Below are 18671 nucleotides of genomic sequence, written 5' to 3' on the forward strand. Positions count from 1 at the left end.
AGCCTAGGACGCCGCCTCTGGCATGTCAATGAGGGTGTTTGCAGGGAAGTGTAGACAAGGAGGGAAGACCCACCTTCAGTGTGATAGCACCAGCCCAGAGGCTGGGGCCTCAAAGGAAATAAAATAGAAAATGGGGCCAGCGGGCCAGCACCCGCGTTCCCCTCTCTCTGCTTCCGGCATGTGGAGGCAGTGAGCAGCTGCCACACACTCCGGCTGCCTCAGCCCCACCCGACAGCTGTCATGGCCTCGATGGACTGTGCCCTCAAACTGTGAGCCAAGAGGAACCTGTCCCCAAAACTAAATTGCCAAAAATTTTCAAAAGCAGAAAGAAAAGTAACGAATTCCTTGACTAATTCCTAGCAGTTTCTGGTGGGTGGGGGCTAGGAATGGATGACAGAGGTTCTGCTCTTGTAGGATGATTGAATGACCTTGTAGGTAGAAATTTTGAATGGCTTTCTGCTCATTCATATAGGTTTGTAAGTACTGGAGCCTGGAATCTAGGTGTTCTGCATATATGCACAATGTATTTTTCCATACACAAAAATGTCTAGGATTGCAGCTACTGTGTGCATTGGAAGCAGACTACACTTGTCCTGCATTTTGCAGGGACGTGGACATGAGGCCCTGACCGCACCACCCTTCAGTGTATCAGGATCATCTGCAGCCTTCGTACCTCAGTCAATAGTGATTCTGGGAAAAGACCTGAGTCCCTGGCAGCCTCGCTGTGCTGCCTGATGTCATCAGGTTGATGTATTTTTCTATTAGTACATTTCATATGTATTTCATACCTAATATTTTGTATTAGAAAGGTGAAATACTTATACAAAGGCCTTGGCTTTATTATAAAGGTATGTATGGACATAGGTTTTATCATATGAGAGTTTCATTTCAGAACCTGTACCACTTTGAATGATGCCAATCTTGTCAGTGTGGTTAAAAAGATTTACAAATACATCATAGGCAAGGGGCATGAAAATGAGTAACCTATAACAAAAAATGATAAACCTTGGGCAATATACACAAAATTCCCAAAGCACTTTCCTGGACCAGTCCTCCTAAGTGTGCGCACGCACACGCACACACACACACATTTCTCTCCTGGGAGCTGAGGGAGGGGCTCACTGCTCTCTGACCTCCAGCGTAATCCTGTTCTTCACCAGCAGTCCAATCTTGATGTCCATCAGGTTCAGGTCCTTCTCTAGCTGCTGATTGGCCCTGATCTTCGTCACTACTTCTTCTCGTAGCCTGGCTACTTCCAACTCCTCCTGGAAATCCAAGTCACTCTGGTCCAACAGGTACACGAACTTTCGGATTACTGTTAACGGTGGGTTTTCGGAGCCAACTGTTGGGAGAAGAGCAGGCATATTTTAATTCAGGATTATCATGAGCGGGATAAGCAGCTGGCTCTGCAATTAAAATATCACTACAAAAATACACCAACCAACATATGCAGTCTGTGGTGTGGATCATTCTCCATCAGTGAGAGCCAGATAAGCAAAGCCACATAAACAAATGCACAAAACTGATAATGCCTGGGCCTCACTGTGTTCTATTTATCTAATACTCACTAGCCAGCCCTCCCGCGACTGTCACCAGGCTCAGACACTGAACAGACAGTACTATCTACGTCTTATTGATGAGGAAAGAAAGTTAACCAGCAGACCTTGGCTCTAAGACCTGGTGGCTGAACCAGATAAGAGATTAAAATTCTGGCTGCCAGGAGCAGGAAGCAGTTTCTCTCAGCACAAAGGATCTCTGGGAAGGAGCCAGAATTAGGCAGAAACCAACAAGGAAAGACAAAGAAGAGGGGCCTCTAAGGGCCAAGCAGGAACCACCCCAAGGGTGACTGGGGGAATGCTCTACTTGACAGAAGGGCAAAGATCTTAGAAATTGAAATTTGGTTATTGTCCTTTTAAGCACAAACCAAAGGGAGCTGCTGAGAACCCAGGAGCCTCAGTCTTTTTTTGTTTTTGTTTTGTTTTTTGAGACAGGGTTTCTCTGTATAGCCCTGGCTGTCCTGGAACTCACTTTGTAGACCAGGCCGGCCTCAAACTTAGAAATCTGCCTGCCGTTGCCTCCCGAGTGCTGGGATTAAAGGCATGTACCACCACGCCCAGCCCAGCCTCAGTCTTGAGAGAACTCTTGTGCGGACATTCTAAAAGCTTCTGTTTTCATTGTCTGACACTGTGACACTTTCACATACGTCATGAGATCAGCTTTGAATCAACCGTAGAAACCAACCCTGGGGGGTGACCAGTTAGAAGCAGTAATTGGCAGAGTACTGTCTAGCTTCTGTGACCTGTCGGACAGTATGCCTCTTCAAGGGCCCTGGCAGTCTTCCTTCCGGTTACAGCTTGATCTGGTCAGTTTGGCCAACACCTACTGACATACCAGGAACGCAGCATGGACCACAGAAGTCATCTATCTTGCCATTCTACTTTTGAGGATCTGTGCTAGAGAGACGACACTGGATCTTGTCAGCAGTTACCATCGTTGCGAGATGGGACTGGGTTTTGTTTTGTTATTTTATCTTGAGACTCCAGCTGAGGATAGATAGCCTTCAACTCCCGATCTTCTCGCCTCCACTTTTCCCCAACTTGGAGGTAATAGGTGTGCACATTCCGTGGCCAACTTGTATGGTGGCTTTTGATTAGTATTTTCAAAATTTCGTGCATAAACTTTTAATCGTTCAAATGAGAGGAGGGGGGTCGGGACTGGTAATAAACTGAACTTTTGAAGTGTAGCCGTATCTTCTTGTCTGTGTTGTTTTGATTCCCTGTAGTTCAAGTGTCATATAAAATGGGATTTAGGCCTAGCCCATTCTTCCTGATGAAGAACGGACGGACAGCCACTCTGCTTATCTCTTTACTTGTAATACGAGACCCCACTCCTGCCCTGTCTGCCCCTGTGCCCAATGAATAAATCTGCCAGACACCACGTTTGTTCTGAGTTTTTGGGACAGCCTCTGCAGTCCAACGGCTGGAGAGAGGCATCCATACTGGATAGGAAGGATACCCAGGCTCTTTCCCAAGGTGCCCGCTTACCTAGTGCTTTGTAGTCATCTCTGGCTTTGCTTGCCCGTAACAGGGATTGTATTTTCACAATTTCATTTTTCTGCAAAAACATTGACAGGGGTCATTGATCTCTCAGACTCCCATTTGCTCCACTATTTTAGAATTTAGACATTTAAGAATTTAAACTAAGAGCAGATACTATTAAAAATCACTGATATTTAGATGTAGCACATTTAACACTTTTTTTCCCATATATTTTTAAGGAGTAAATAGGTTAGCTACAAATATAAGGAGGACTATATAGAAGGACTGTAGATAAAGAGACCTAACATGGGAAAGGAAGTCCAGAACCTAAAGGATCCAGTCTATGGTGACAGTTTTATTCTTCGAAGATTCTGACATTTTTCTTATGGATTTTTATTTAAATATCAGCTAGCAGCCAGAACTCTCACAGCCCATGTTAGGAGATACATGGCTTGAATCTTCTCTCTTTGGTGTTACTAGCCCAGGCTTTCCCTCTCGCCATGTCCTCTCTATTCCTGACTCTGTGTGACTTCTGAGTTAATAGGCAAGCTCCCAATTATTGTCACACTGAGTTCTGAAGTCTGTTTATTCCTAGGTCATCACTGGCATTTTTTAGTCAAATTATTCAATACCAGCATCCAATAACTATTGATTTAGCTCATTCTTAGCCCAAATGAAAAAACCATATGCACATGTCTTACATGATCTTCAAAATACCGCAGCCGTGAAAGATAACTCTTCCTTGCTGTCATCATTCGGAACCAGGACTGAATCTGAAATACAGTAGACCAGAGAAACCATGACGGCCAGCACACAATCCTCAAGATAGTCCACGTTGCCTTCCTAAGACTATTATCTGCTGAACAGCCTTGCATGCCTGTGAGTCCAGCACCCAGGAGACAAAGGCCAGCCTGGGCTACATACAAGACCCTGTTATCAAAGGAAAAATAAGGACTAACAGCTTACCAAGCAATAAATAGATATCAAAGCCTCCCCTTCATTTCTCACTTATTTGGTTGTTTTCTTTCAAGGTCTTCAAAACCCATTATACTCGACCATTAACCTCACTGCCTTAATAGGAAAATCCTGGCCTGGGCTAAATAGTTTAGTCTTCAACCCAATAAGTGAAAGTCACAAAAGTAAGGCAGTCTTCTGAGCTATAGTGAGTCAGTAAACCAAACTAAACTAAATCCAGAGCTGCTTTCATCATCCCTTAAGTGCAGCCAATATGCCTTAGTTTTTAAAAACTGCATGTATTCATTTGTGTATTGCATGTGTGCACACGCATGTATGCCATGGGACAAGTGTATGGGTTGGAGGACAGCCTGAGGGGCAGTCTGCTCTCTTCTTCTACCAAGTGAGTCCTGGGAATCAAACTCAAACGGTCAAGTTTGGCAGCAAGTGCCTGTATTGTCTGAGCCAGCTCCATCCCCAGCTCCACCCTTTAGGTTGCCATAGAAAAGCACTCAGGCAGTCTCAGTGGGATGTGTTCCTAACCATTTTCTGAGGGAACAGGCATATTCTGCAGTGGACACAGGACACCGTGCCTTGAAGGAATGAGAGAAGACTCAGTGGGTCTAGCCTTGTCATTCTCTGTCCTCACAATTTCAAATATCTGTCAACTTACCCATTACAATTTCTGTGTAGCCCTTACTATCATCTAGATTTACAAGCTGTTTACAAGTTCTTTTACTTTTACTTTTACTTTTTCTTTTTCTTTCTTTCTTTTTTTTTGTTCAGTCCCTTTGCTTTTAACTAAGAGTAGCTTCCACACTACCTTTTCCTTCTGTAGTTCAGAGCTATTCATTCACCGGTCACAGGCTTTGCATCTGCCTAACACCTAAACTTTTCTGCTGGTATGCTTGAATATTCTAAGTATTATTAGCAAATGCAATCAGAGGAACATGAGACCAGACTGGGTAGAGAAGAGAGAGAATCCTAGCTTTAAAAATCAATTTGAAATTTCCAGACAAAGATCTGCATACAAAAATACTTTCACATTTGATTCTTATAACTACATAAAGGACGTGAGATATGAGACCATCCTAGTGGTACATCAACTCGATTGTAGATGCTCCAGTCCCAGGACTGACTTGCAAGGCTCACAAGGTTAACAGCTTGCCTTCTAGACCCAGGACAAAGTACGAGGGAATGTGTAAGACAAGCATTCGATATGGTGGAAAGCGATATTTACCTTCACAATAGAATCAACGTTACCAGCAAACACTTGTTGTCTGTGCAGATATTCCTGGCGTTGTTTGAACCCCTTCCAGAAAGCCTGAGGGAAAGAGTAGGTTAAGAGTGACTGACAGGTAAGTTTTGGAAGCTACAAGCACAGAACACATCTCAGGAGGCACCGGGTTGGGACACTTGACTGGGGCAGAGGTCACCAGCTTATGCATGAAACAGGGCCAGAGTGGGAACAGGCAGAAATGGAACCCAATGACCAGGTTAGCACCCAGTTTTCTACTTGAGAGCTTAATTTTACCAAGACTCTGCATGACAAAAGCAAACACTAAAAGGAATCCTTCTTATAGTATTAACTGGATTCTATTAACAGTACTGTTTGGTCACCATATAAAATGCTTGAGAGCAGCGATTGATATGTGATTATCTTTACAGTACCAAGTGCCCTATAGCACTCTAGGAAGGCACTTCACTCAGTTGGGACTCCGACTCTTTAGAGATTACTGTATTTACATTATATTCTACATTCTACAAAGATGTTATACGATGTGTCTATAATTGACCATTTATCATTTCCTATGTTCCCACATAAAATTAGACGTATCTATGTATCTGTCACTATTTCCACTAGTTTCTCTCCAGAATGAGCTATTAATGTTTTTAGCATGCACATTTCTAAATATGTACAACGTGTCTACCCATACGCATATCATTATGCATTAAAATATAAAGTGTATATGATGGATATATCATTTTCTTCCTTTTGATAAGAAGAGACCCAGTAATGCCCCAGGGTTTACCTCCTCCTCTAAGTTACACGGAAGTCTCTGGTTAGCACACACATGAAGTATCTACACTAATAGACTCAGACCAGGCTGAAAGAGAAAGAGTTCTGACAAATTAAAGGTAAGGCACATAGCATTCTGCTTCTGTATAGATAAAACCTCTGGTAACTCAGCTGCCTTAGAAAGTATAGACTGACTATAACGTAGCAATCTCCCTACAGAGAGGCATTAGGCTGTCACCATTTTTTTTTTTCAGAAAACAACCTTATACATAAGAAACAGGGAAAATATATATTCTATTTCCCAAGTAACGGAAGTCAAACCTAAGTAATTTTAAAGTCCCTAAAATTTTATAATTTTTCATATTACTATTTGTATATTTATATAGCTATTTGTGTGTGTGTGTGTGTACACATAACTTGTAGGAGTCAGTTTTTTTCTTCTACTAGATGGGTCCTAGCAACAAGCATCTTTATCCACTGAGCCATCTTGGTGACCCATTTTTATATTATTAAGGTCAGATGAACTTATTTTTATCAGAGTTAATGACCTTTTATTTGTTTAAGGACAAGATAAACAAATTATGTGACTCAAGCTAGCCCCGTATTCACAATTCTCAGTCTCCCAAGCCCTCGGATTGCAGGTATGTGCCACTATGCCCAGATTCAAGAGGGTTTTTTTATTTTAAAAAAATGAGAAATATGAAAAATAGTTATTTATTTCAGGTGGTGGTGGCACACGCTTTTAATCCTAACACTCGAAAGGCAGAGGCAGGTGGATCTCTGAGTTTGAAGCCATCACAGTCTACAGAGTATGGTCCAGGACAGCTAGGGCTACACAGAGAAACCTTGTCTCAAAAAAACTAAAAGTGGTTATTGCACAAGGGAATCAATTGACTAGTTAAAAGGTTGAATGTTTTTCTGTATGTCAAAAATAAAAACATATTAAAGATGTTATTCACATTAGCTAAGTCTTAAATACACATGGGTCAACTAAAAAAGAAATAAAAGACTTCAAATTATATACTATATTTTGGGATAGATTAAAAGGCATCATTATAAAGATGTCAAACTCAAAAGACACCCCCCCAAAAAAAACCAAAAATTTTTTAAAATCCACACTTAAAAAAAAAATCCACGCTAGAGAAATGATTCAGGAGATAAGAGTACTGGCTGTTCTTCCAGGGGACCCAGATTTGGTTCCCAGCACCCACTTGGTGGCTCAATAATTTTAGTTACAAACCCTCCAAAAAAACTAAAGAAAAAAAGACCCCCAAAACATGAACACACACACCAAAACAAAACAAACCAAAATTTAAAGAAATAAAACCAAACACACCTAAGAGTTTAACACAATTGTTAAAAATATTGAAAAATGGGTTTAGAAATTTTCAAATGACTTCATAATATTGGTTGGTAAAGATGAGTTTCTGTGTAAGAAGACAGGACCTGAGGAATTTATTAGCACAGGCAGGTTGGGATTCAACAGGACCACGGAGGCTTGGGGTTCTGTATCACTGATGCTTCCTGCAATGCGCATGCTGGAACGTGGCTCACACTGTGAGCAGTAAAGATGTAAACAGCCACAGCTAAAGGATTCTTAATCACGTGAATCAGCATTTAGAAATGCTGCCATGGGACTGCGGCAGGGAGGCATTTCTGAGATGAGAGGAGAAACTGCTGTCGGATGTCATCAGCAAGTATTCACAAAAATGGATCATCAACATGATGGAGACAGGGAAGTGTTTCCAACCGTGCCAATCACTGGGACTCCACAAGAGTGTGGCTGTCAAAAGCCAAGAAAGCTCTCAACAGTTCATATGTTTGGTGGGTCGTGCAGGTACAATTATGTGAATATATATATGTGTGTGTGTGTGTTTATATATATATATTATGTATATGTAATACACACACATACATACACTAGACCTCCTCAGAGTCTTTCTGTTAGAAATATTCATTGCTACCTTCTACACAAAGGTGACTGAGTTAGTGGATATTTTATCTTTACGGGAGCAGAAATACTATCGAGAAGGCTAAGCTGACTCCACGACAGGCTTCAGATTGGCAGTTCAGGAGACGAGGCCTAACTCCTTGTTTTCAAGAATGAGACAAGTCCAGGTAAGTCCAGGCCTCAGAAGCTGCCATTGTCCTGGGGCCAGGACAATGGGTCTGCAGCAGTTTCTAGACTTCCTCAACAACAGTTTCCAGACCTCCCCAGCAACAGTTTCCAGCCCCCACACCATGGTAATGGAATGTCCCTAGAGATGGGAGTAAGACAAAGGTCACCAGCCTGAGAGCTCACTTGGCTGTGTCTATCTTGGTAATTGGGAGACCCCCAACATGCTGGACTTCTGTAGAATAAAATACTCTTTGCGTTTACCAACTATTTTGAGTCTGGGGTGTCATTCTTTGGCAAACTATAGACCCTTAAGCTATATAAGCTTTATATTTAATTTGTCAAAATTCTCCATTTTTCTCTCTCAGCTTTGAAGTTTTCTATCCAGTATGTTTGCCTCTGTCCACCTCATAAACTGCAAGATCTTCCAATAAACAAGCATGGGTCTAACAGTGGAGCAAAGAAGCTGTTATGATGTAAAAGGAGACAAAAGTTTAAATCAGAAAGCCAGTTAGAAACAGCTTTTTATAGTAAAACCGTTTTCTTAGCTGCTATGGGAACTTGCAGGAAAGTTACTGTAGCCACCTTATTCTGTTTTCTGGTGCTATAAATATATTTACTGTGTGATGTTGAAATACTGGTGACTACTCCTCTTCTTTATATATCTTCAATGTTAATCTCCAGAAAACCAGAGGTGCTGAACCAGCTGCCCCGCTTGATAACGGGTACCCCAAACTCTAATCATGATGCTAATGCCATTGTTGTACAGGGGAGGTAGGAAACTCTGAACAATTCCTTCCCTTCTTTCTAATGTCTGGCAAACGCACAAGACTAAGTCTATTAGGTCAGCACCAGGGATGCCCCTAAGGGGACTCCCCTACTTTGCATCCCTCAGGCTCTGAAGTTGCTTCACACAAGCCATTTCTTCTTTTGGCTTGAATGCTTGTGGCCTTCCTCGCTTAAAGTTCAGTAAGTAACTCCTAGGGCCGAGATTTAAATTTATGTTTTACTTCTGTGCATGTCACATCTGTACGAATATCTGTAGAGGCCTAAACAAGGTGTTGGGTCTCCTGGAGTTGTAGTTATAGACAGATGTGAACCATATGACATGGATCCTGGGATCCAACCAGAGCCCTCTGGAAGAGCAGTAGTGCTCTTAACTGATAAGCTATCTCTCCAGCCCACTCATCCTTTCCTAAGAGACGTAATCCAGTTTTCATTAGTGAGGGGAAAAGCTTTCCACTGTAGTTATATGTTTGTCCTGTTGGATAATTTTTCTTTCTTTTTATCTCTTCCCACAGAAACACCAGCGATCTTACTACTGGATCCCCACCACGTGCCCTCTGAGTCACCTCTCCCACCTCATCAGGGACCAAACACTGAGCACTTGAGAGCAGCATACCAGGGGACGTCTTCAGTGGGAACTATGCAGTCCAAGCCTCACAGTCCTGCCGGGCATCAGGATTTTTACGTGATGAAATGTGTCTTTAGGCAGTTCCTCTTTCTCTTGGTTTTCTGCTAATTTCCTCCCAACTCCAGGCCTGTTTGAATACTTCTCAACGTCTATCTTTCACTCTGAACTTTCAATCATTTACACTTGATGACGTCACAGTTTCCTTTACTTGCCATGGTTGTTACTGATCCATTTGCCCTACTCCGCCATACATACATTGCTTCATTATTAAATTCCTTGGGAATTACAATATAAATTTTCTTGAAAAATATGAATGTTTACTTCACTTACATTTTATAAAATATATATATATATTTGATGTAAATAAAATTTCCTTTGCTTATGATGACTTTTTCTGGCTTACTTTTTTTTTTTTTTTGGTGTTGGGAACTGGAACCAGAGCTTCAGGAATGCCAGTAAACACTCTACCACTGAGCCATACACTCAGCCCTCAACAATTCTGTTAGAGACTTCTAATTGTTCTAAGACTGGATGATTTATTGGGGGTGTAGTGCAGAGCATACACAAGGCAGTGGGTCCAACTGCCATCACTGGGAACAGTGGCTTCCCTCCAAAGGTGTTGATTGGACACCTTCTGATGAACTCCAAATATAGCTTGGATCTGGCTGGCTTGGGCCAAGAAGATTTGGTTCTGTATTCTCCTTCAAAAATTTTAAGACTAGATGTCTGGGCCAGTCACCTGTCTAGAAAGTGTGAATTGTTTTATCTAGGTGGAAACCTTCCAGTATTTCTTTAATGAGACATCTATTAGCAACTTTGCTGAGAAATTAGGTTAACATGATGCTTTCTGCCTCCTGGTCATTTGGTTTTATGGGTCAGTGGATTCCCTTCTGGGCTGCATCAGTGTAATTACCTCATTGTTAGACATCATGGGATTGATGCTGGAAATTCATCAGATGGAAAGAAAGAAGGCAAGATGGAGGAGTTGTGAGTTTAGTGACAATCCTAAACTACGGCTGAGGCAGAGGAGTAAGGCCCCACGTGATCATTTCAGTCCTTTTGCAGCACTCTAGTAACTACCGTACTGGGTTCCACTACAAAGGTCAATCAATCTCTAAGGGGGTGGGGGGTGGGGGGCTCTTCAGGCAGAGTCCCAATTGCAACATTGTATCAAGACTGGAGAGCACAGGGCTGGTCCAAATTGTATCACACTGGTTGATATTTTGAATTTTGTACCTAATTAGAGTTAGCTTTTAGGGGTGTAGGTGATTCTATTTTTAGGCTATGTTTTCAACAGATTATCTAGACAGATTTTGAATTAGAAACTCATTGGCTCACATAGAAAAAGCTAAGTGTCAGGTCTACAACAGAGATTTCTTAAAAAAAAAAAAAGCCATTTAAGTCCTGCTGACATTTTGAGCAAATAAAGTACTCCAACATATATGAAAGATACAAGAACACTAAGTTATCCTCAGTCCCAAATAACATAAAAGCAAGGCACAGAAGTTCATCAATAGTTATGAAAGAGAAACTCTACCACCAAACCTTCAGTTTGGGAAACTTCAGATACCAGCTAAAGCAAAGGCCTTCAAGCTCAGCCAATCACTGACATGCTTATGTTAGCCTCTGGAGAAAAGGACATACACATAGACCTGGGGAAGCTAGCATCCTGGCTGGTAGAGGGTGAAGCACGAACACAGAAGAGCCATCTAACTCTGCCGAGTTCTTTGCCTTCCTGTGGGAAATCTTAGCTCATGCATTTTTGTTGTCTCACAGTCTTTAAAGAGTGGGTGCTGTCGATTTTTCTCCTAGGTCTAAACAAAGAGTGACCATTACACAAAGACCACCCCCTGGAGAGGTTAAATGTGCGCTAGCTTATCTGTTCTTCCATTGGCTCAGGCTAGAAGAAGCTAGACATTAATGACCATCTGCTAACTCTTAAAACTCCAAGTTCAGCAGAAGATGGACATGTGGAGAAGCTGCTGTTTGGAGAAGCACAATTTCAACCCCAATCTGAGGTATCCATTCCGTTCCAACCATACTGATGGCAGGTAGATTTGAGCAAGCCCTAACACTCTTCTGGGGGCCACAGTTAAAACACATTATTACTAAGGCAGTCCCCATTTTAAAGGCTTCCAAAAAAAAGGGCAGGGAGGAGCCCTCACTGGCATTATCAGAATGCTGGTAGTTGATGGTGCTGTCTTCCAAGAAAGTATTTTCCTAACGACAGGACAACTTTCCGTAACTGTGGTAGGCGATTCCCGTACCTGGATTTTGACCACGCTCTCTGTTTGTTCATATAAGAATGCTTTCCTCGCTTCAAACTCCTCCCTAAGGGCAGGTCCTGAGGTTGTGGCCTCGAAGCGGACAAGCAAGTCTTCTGAAGCAGACCACAGCTTCTCACGGATGTAATTTGATGTGACCTCCTCCACAATGTCCTGGTGAGAGAGACATCTTAAGGTTACTCTCCCACATCGGGTGAAAGGAGCATAGAGAATAGCTTCTGGAAATGATGGCTTTTAGGAAATGAAAGGGACAGCTCTTTCAGGCCTGGTTTATAGACTATTTAACAGCAGCCAAGGGTTGAGCTGGCTTAGTATTTTAAGAATTTTGAATCCTCTGATCTTGATGGCAGTGGTATACAAAGGTAGGGAATGATCTCACGTGATGCTGAACTGAATCACAAACTGTACAAGGGTCAAGGCTCACTACTATAAGAATGGGCCTCGCCTCCAACTCTCTCAGGCTTCTGGGTCACGGGAGTGGGGAGAGGAGGGGGTAAGTGCTAGTACCCATGAAGTCCTAGTGTTTTTCCCTTGTTCTTTTTGGTTTGGCTGTGCCAGGACATGGAACTGTTTTTATTTAGCAAGCCAGCATATTCAAATCCAGTTCAAGAAGTTTATTCCTACACACTATTCAAGTTGATTAGTCTCTCCCATCACTTCCACGACGAAGAGCAGACCAGCTATCACATGCCTCGTGACACAGTGCAGTTTTCCACCTAACTCCAACTCTTACCTCAATTTCCTCTCCCGTGAGCCATGATTCTTTAGACAAGCACAATTCAGGTGGAACCCAAGAGCCTTCTTTGGAATCCGTGTTGTAATAGTAGTTATATTTCTCTTGCACATTGAGTGTGACCCATGAACCTTCACTGGACTCTAAGGAAGAAGAGTCTGTTAATGTCTATTAAGGAACAGAGCTCTTAGGCTTTCCTATCAACAAGCTCAGCAATACACTAGTTTACGAGGACTCTGCTTAGAAAGGGATGGGGAGTGGGAGGAGATAGTGAGTATGGGTAAGTCAAGTCTGGTAAACTAGAGAGAGGTTCCAGTATATACAATAATCTGGCAAAACCATTTTAAACTAAGTGTTCAGTTGCTCTATGTTACAGTCACTGGACGTGACATAGTAAAATGAAAGATTTTGAGTATTCAATGGCAGCTCCTTACTAACCCCACCCCCAAGTGGGGGAGAGAGAAAAGTCTAACACTGACTCTGGACTCCAATTCTTTCATAGGGAAAGCTTGAATCAAAAGCGTATGTGTAATGCATGTTACCAGTAATGCTGACCCCTCCCGAGCAGATAGGGGAGATCAATGAGCAGAATTATATTTGCTGATAAAGCAATCCAGAATGTTCTCTGATGAGAATGGATTTACAAGGACCAGGATCTAGATTTTAGGCAGAGATGAATCACTTCTGGGGACAAGTTTATTCAAATGACAAAATAAAAGCCGTGCAGCAACATGAAGGCCACTGGAAGTGGAGAAGACAGTTCCTGATTTGACTCAGGATGCTCTCTGTATCCACACAAAAAGAGAAAAAAAATGGCTGAAAGGACATGGCTTGGGTAGGTGGGGACAGGCTATAAAAGTCTGTGGCAGTCGTGGCTTACATTGGTGGAAAAGAATGTTTCTTCCTCACGAATCTATGGGCCACACCTTATAGTATTTTTAGATATCCTTATTTTTGTTCATTAGCCTTTATTTCTGACCCAAACTAGAGACCTAAGACCTACCCTAGCCACTGAAAAGTTCTGACTAAACTAAGTCAACTTCGGCTAAGTGACCACCAGACTCACCATCTTTCCAGGTAAATCAAAGTTTGAGTGACGGTCTTCATAAAATGTTTCAATACATCCAAATAATTGAATGGAACAACCAAGTCATATAAGTGTGTGCTCATTCTTTTTGGTTTTAAATACTCAAGTGTTCAATTTGTCAGTGTACAAAAAAGTGACAGCTTTCTCTTTTAATGGGCAGTTGTACAGATGTTGGTCTTTTGTTTTGAATTAAGTGTGTGTGTGTGTATGTGTGCGTGTGAGAATGTGCATGTGTGTATGTGTGTGTGTGTGTGTGCCAGCACACGCATACCATGACGGATGCACGGAAAGCAGTGGACAACTCTTTGGCGTCCATTTCTTCCTCCTACCATGGGTTCTAAGCATAGCATTTAGGTCATCAGACTTGCACCACGAAGTCATCTTGTCAGGCTCTACTGTCTCTATCCATCTCCTTTACTCTTTTCACGGTCATCCATGTCATAGCATGTGTCTTCTTTATCCCTTTGGTGGCCACTAGTATGGCAGTATACAGAATCTGTCACATTTTACTTACATATTCCTGCTTCATAGCTATTTAACATTGTATAGTTACATATCATTTGTCTCAAAATGGTAAAATGATGGCAATTATTAGTATAAAGACCTTATAAAAATCTTAGTTCTATGATGTGACATCTAATGCATTATTGCTGAGGTAACTGCAGCTTTAAAAAAGAACCTAAAAAAACAGTTCCTTTGCCATTGATGCTAAACATTTCAGAAATATTGACGTGAAAGCAGCAATTGTTTCAAAATGAAAGAAACCACAATGCTATAGAAACCACAGTATTTGAAGCGACACGCCTGTGCTAAGTCACGGGGGAGGCTCACCATTGTCAGTCTTTGACTCTTTCGCCTTCACAAGGGTATCAAAGTACTTGTTGGCACATTCTGGGAGTATGTTATGGATATTGCTAGAAGAAGACTTGAGTGCAGTCAAGATGTGATCTGATTGTTTTCTATCCAAACACTCATTCACGTTGACAACCAGTGTAACCCCTGAGTAATGAGAAAAGCAGAGTTTCAGTTAGTCATAACTTGTACTTACATAAGGTCTATAACTACGGAAGTCAACCTTCTAGGAATGCATTGGTATTTTGCTATTAAACCTTTTCTCCTTCTGACAGTCTGACCATGTACACCGGGCCAATCACTACTAATTCACCTATCAGTTTGGGCTGTGAGAAGAAGGTTCTATGGAAGCGTGGCATGTTCCACTCCTGACATTCTCTGGTTAGGCTTGTGTAGGTATGCTAACTGGGTGGGGCTTGCTGGGATATAATTTGTTGAGCGTGGATGGCAGGGAAACCCTGATTGAAGAACTGTGAAGTTCACACTGGTCTGTGGGCATCTCTGGGAAAATTGTCTTGATTATTAATTGATGCAGGAACACATGGCACATTGTGGTTGGCACCATCCTTAGGTTGGTAGTTCTGGGCTGTGTAAGAAATCTCACTAAACAGCTAAAAAACAAGCCAGCAAGCAGAGTTCATCCATGGTCCCAGCTTCCAGGTTCCTGCCCTGCCCTTTGTCAGTGATAAATTGTGACCTAGGTATAGTAGCCAAATAAAGTTTGCCTTCCCTTAAGTTGCTTTTGGTCAGAATAAAACTAGAATTGAATATATGGTTGCCATCAAATTATGTTTATACACGTTTAATATTACGGGTAATACTACACACAGATGCAGCTGAAGGCATAAGAAGCCCATGTTGACTTTTGTTGCCAGCTTGGAGTGAAAGCCCTGTGAGTCCAGGGATGCTCCCAAACAGAATCAGGGAACTTCTCCAGCAGACGATGCTGGCTACTGCATGACAAGTACTGACAGCAGCGAGCCTTTGCTCTTGTGCTGAGGAAGTGAACAGTGCTGAACCTCAGCTGTCACTTGCTCTTTCCTAGAAACGCTGTGCAGGATGAAGAGCTGCCACCTGAGAAGTCTGTGGTCTCAGGGGAGTAGGAGGAACAAGCAAGTGACACAGACTTCCTCAAAGATGAACCACACGGGATGGTTGCATTGAATTAACATGCTAAGCTATTTTTCCTTTAAAGATGTATGTACCTATATCATACGTATGCTATAGGTGCAAAATACAGAACTGTTTCCTGCAACTGAATATGGATGGGCAAAGAGCTGGCACACTGGTGCATTTCCAGTACCAGTTGGAACTGTTTCCTGTGAAGATCTAAAACCTGCCTCTGAAAAGTCCCAACCAACAGGTGAGGCCCTATTGACCCTCATTTTACTCATACTCTGTGGTACACAGTAGGTGCTCAATGCTTGTTGAGTTGTACTGAGCAAACTAAGTAATAGTTTGGTGCAGTCTTCTGGGTTCATTTGGAGCAGGATACTGGGTTGATTTGCTTTAGCAAGTCCTTAGGTATTTGGCATCACTTCCTGCTCACACCTGCATGCCAGTGTGACAGCCAAACTGTGGAATTTGTGGCTTCTGCTAGAAACAATCAAGGCCTTTAGAATTCTGTCTATGGGAAGGACAGGTTGGCTCCAGTGTCTGTCCCAGAGGTCCCCAGGGAGGACATCAGAGCAGTTCCAATGCCCAGGGATGCATAACATCCATTCTGATGACTTTGGTGCTTTCTCTGGGACTTGTGGTTAAGTCAGAGATAGTAGAAGACGTCAGAAAACTGACCTTCCAAAAGTCAAATACATTTCTGTTGAAAAATGTTAAAATCTCCTATAAACCTCTTAGGACCAAAAAACCAAACCAAACCAAACCCAAAAACAAAAAATCCCAAAACCCAAAGAACAACAACAACAAAAAACCCAAAACAGAGTTTGCTTCACATCTTAAGCCACACACCAGTGGGCTCTCTTTAAGTGATGTACTCATAGGAAGAAAGACACCCAACACAAGCAACATGGGTCGACACACGATAAACAAACAGATATACAACATGTCTGTGGTATTGTAATGTCAGGATGAGGAAAGGTTAGGGGAAAATTATTTACTGCTGGGGTACAGTGGTTCAGGGTGAAAGGTTGAGAAATACTGCCCTAAGGACTCAAATGTTGGGGGTAGATACTCCAGTGAAAACAACCACTTAGGCCCTTAGCCCCTCTCCTTTCTCAGTCTGGCCCTCGGTGACAGGTATGGGCCAATGCCCTTTGTTAAACAATCTAGGTTGATTCAGATCTACAATGAGAGTTGGCTTTCATGCAAAGGAGGAAGACTGTTTTTAAAGTAAGACAATTGCCATTGAAATCAGAAGCTCTTATTTTAATGTCTGACTGTAGATAGCTTTCACTGTAAAAAACAAAATCCTATCTTATCATTACATATTATAGGACGGATCACAACTCTTGTAGCATGGGGTAGGACTCAGAGAGTACAAAGGAGCTCTGATGAACAGGGGAGAGCAACAAAACTGCATGAACCAAGAAACTTCTAATTTTCCTAAAGTCAAGGGACGAGGAGTCTCCATGTGAAAAACAGATCCAACATTCACAGGCTCCATGTGAGGGGGACAAGGGATAACATCACTTTTAGGTTGATTGGGTCTCTAGGAAGGGGGCAGTACAGGTGGAGGGTCTACATCACAATCTCATTTCTTTCAAGTGCCTTGGCAGACCATGGCGATCTGTAGTGTATATGCAAATCAACAACTCTCTCACACCTCTCTTGAATGTATTTCTCCCCTTAAGTACTAGAGTCTTAGGAGCAACTTCAAAGTTCCTAAAGTCCAGATGTTCCTTACAGATCCTCCACATCTGGGGAAGAAGACTAAGCTGTTCCCACAGCACTCTGTGACCTGATAGGACGGCATGGAGTCTAATCATGCCAGGTGTCTAATTTATACCTTTGGGAGTCTCATTCAACTTTGTGTTAGGGAGGCTGGTTACTGTATCAACTTAGAAGCCATCTCAGATCCTTCTTTGATAATAGAGGTATAAAACACAACACAAATTTCAACCCTTTGAATTACTATGTGGGGATCTTGCTTATGGCATTCCAGAATGGGGCAACCGACCATAGGATGTATTGGGCAGGCTCCCTGGATCCCCTGGGAGAGAGCAACCCAACCAATCACCTGACTTTCAAAAGCCCTCGCTCTGGGGCAGAAATAGTGACATTTTGGATCTGCTGGGATTGGGGTTCATTCAGAGCCAGCATCACTTAAAAAAAATGTCTTTCATGTACCGCCCACCCCCCATCACCTATGAGTCCTTCGGAGAATCAGGTTAACAGTACTATTTTCTGGCAGTGAAATGACACCCTGTCTCAAGGAGATTGGGCCCATCTTTCATTCACAGAGGCTGCACATTTGTCAACACTATGGGACTTTGGGAGCCAGAACTATTTTCGTGATTCAAGTTTGATTTTTCTCTTAAGGTTTTTTTTTTCTTACATATATTTATTTACGTGTGTGTGTGTGTGTGTGTGTGTTCATGCACACACATGGAGAATGGAAGACAACTTATGGGAGTCTGTTTTTTACCATGTGGGTTCCAGGAATCAAACTAGGTTATCACACTTAGCCATCAGTAAGCACCTTTACCCACCGAACCATTTCACTGGCTTACTTTCTTTTTATAGACCTTAGAGCTCTTCCATCTATACAGCTCAAGAGAGGATTTCATAGCCACCAGTCAGCTTCATAGATAAAAAGATCATGAACAACTGGCCAACTCCATCAGTCTCCGATTGAGACTATTTCAGAGTCGGCTATCAGGCACAACCACCCCCATCTGCCCTTGGTGATTAAGAGCCGATACCAGTCCCTGTGATAGTCTGACCCTGAACTTTCCACTACCTGCTTCCTCCCACTCACCCACCCTCCACTCCCCGCCTTCTGGTCTGATTCTGAGAAAAACTTCTAACAATGGAAAGCATAAAAAATTCAAATAGACATTTATTGTGAACAAACAGTTTTCTATGGATAAATGGGGGTGGGTGCTAACATTCAGACTAAACTCCACCCCAGTTACCTAGCAACAGCCAGGTAGGCCTGACCCACCATAAAAGGGGCTGCTTGCCTCCTCCTCTCTCTCTTGAGCTCTTGCTTCTCT

General features: G+C 42.4%; 1 protein-coding gene across 1 annotated transcript in view; it reads right to left on the reverse strand.

Annotated features, from left to right (window-relative positions):
• Positions 1-18671, reverse strand: part of Iqgap2 (IQ motif containing GTPase activating protein 2) — a 259748-nt gene that overhangs the window by 42521 nt on the left and 198556 nt on the right. The window contains exons 15-21 of the mRNA XM_021180833.2: positions 14479-14646; positions 12561-12703; positions 11810-11980; positions 5233-5316; positions 3740-3811; positions 3045-3114; positions 1134-1342 (exon numbers count right to left, since the gene is read on the reverse strand). Of these exons, the coding sequence (XP_021036492.1) occupies positions 1134-1342; positions 3045-3114; positions 3740-3811; positions 5233-5316; positions 11810-11980; positions 12561-12703; positions 14479-14646 (917 nt within the window). The remainder of the gene's footprint in view (positions 1-1133; positions 1343-3044; positions 3115-3739; positions 3812-5232; positions 5317-11809; positions 11981-12560; positions 12704-14478; positions 14647-18671) is intronic.

Source organism: Mus caroli, chromosome 13 (genome assembly GCF_900094665.2).
Source record: "Mus caroli chromosome 13, CAROLI_EIJ_v1.1, whole genome shotgun sequence".
NCBI lineage: Eukaryota > Metazoa > Chordata > Mammalia > Rodentia > Muridae > Mus > Mus caroli.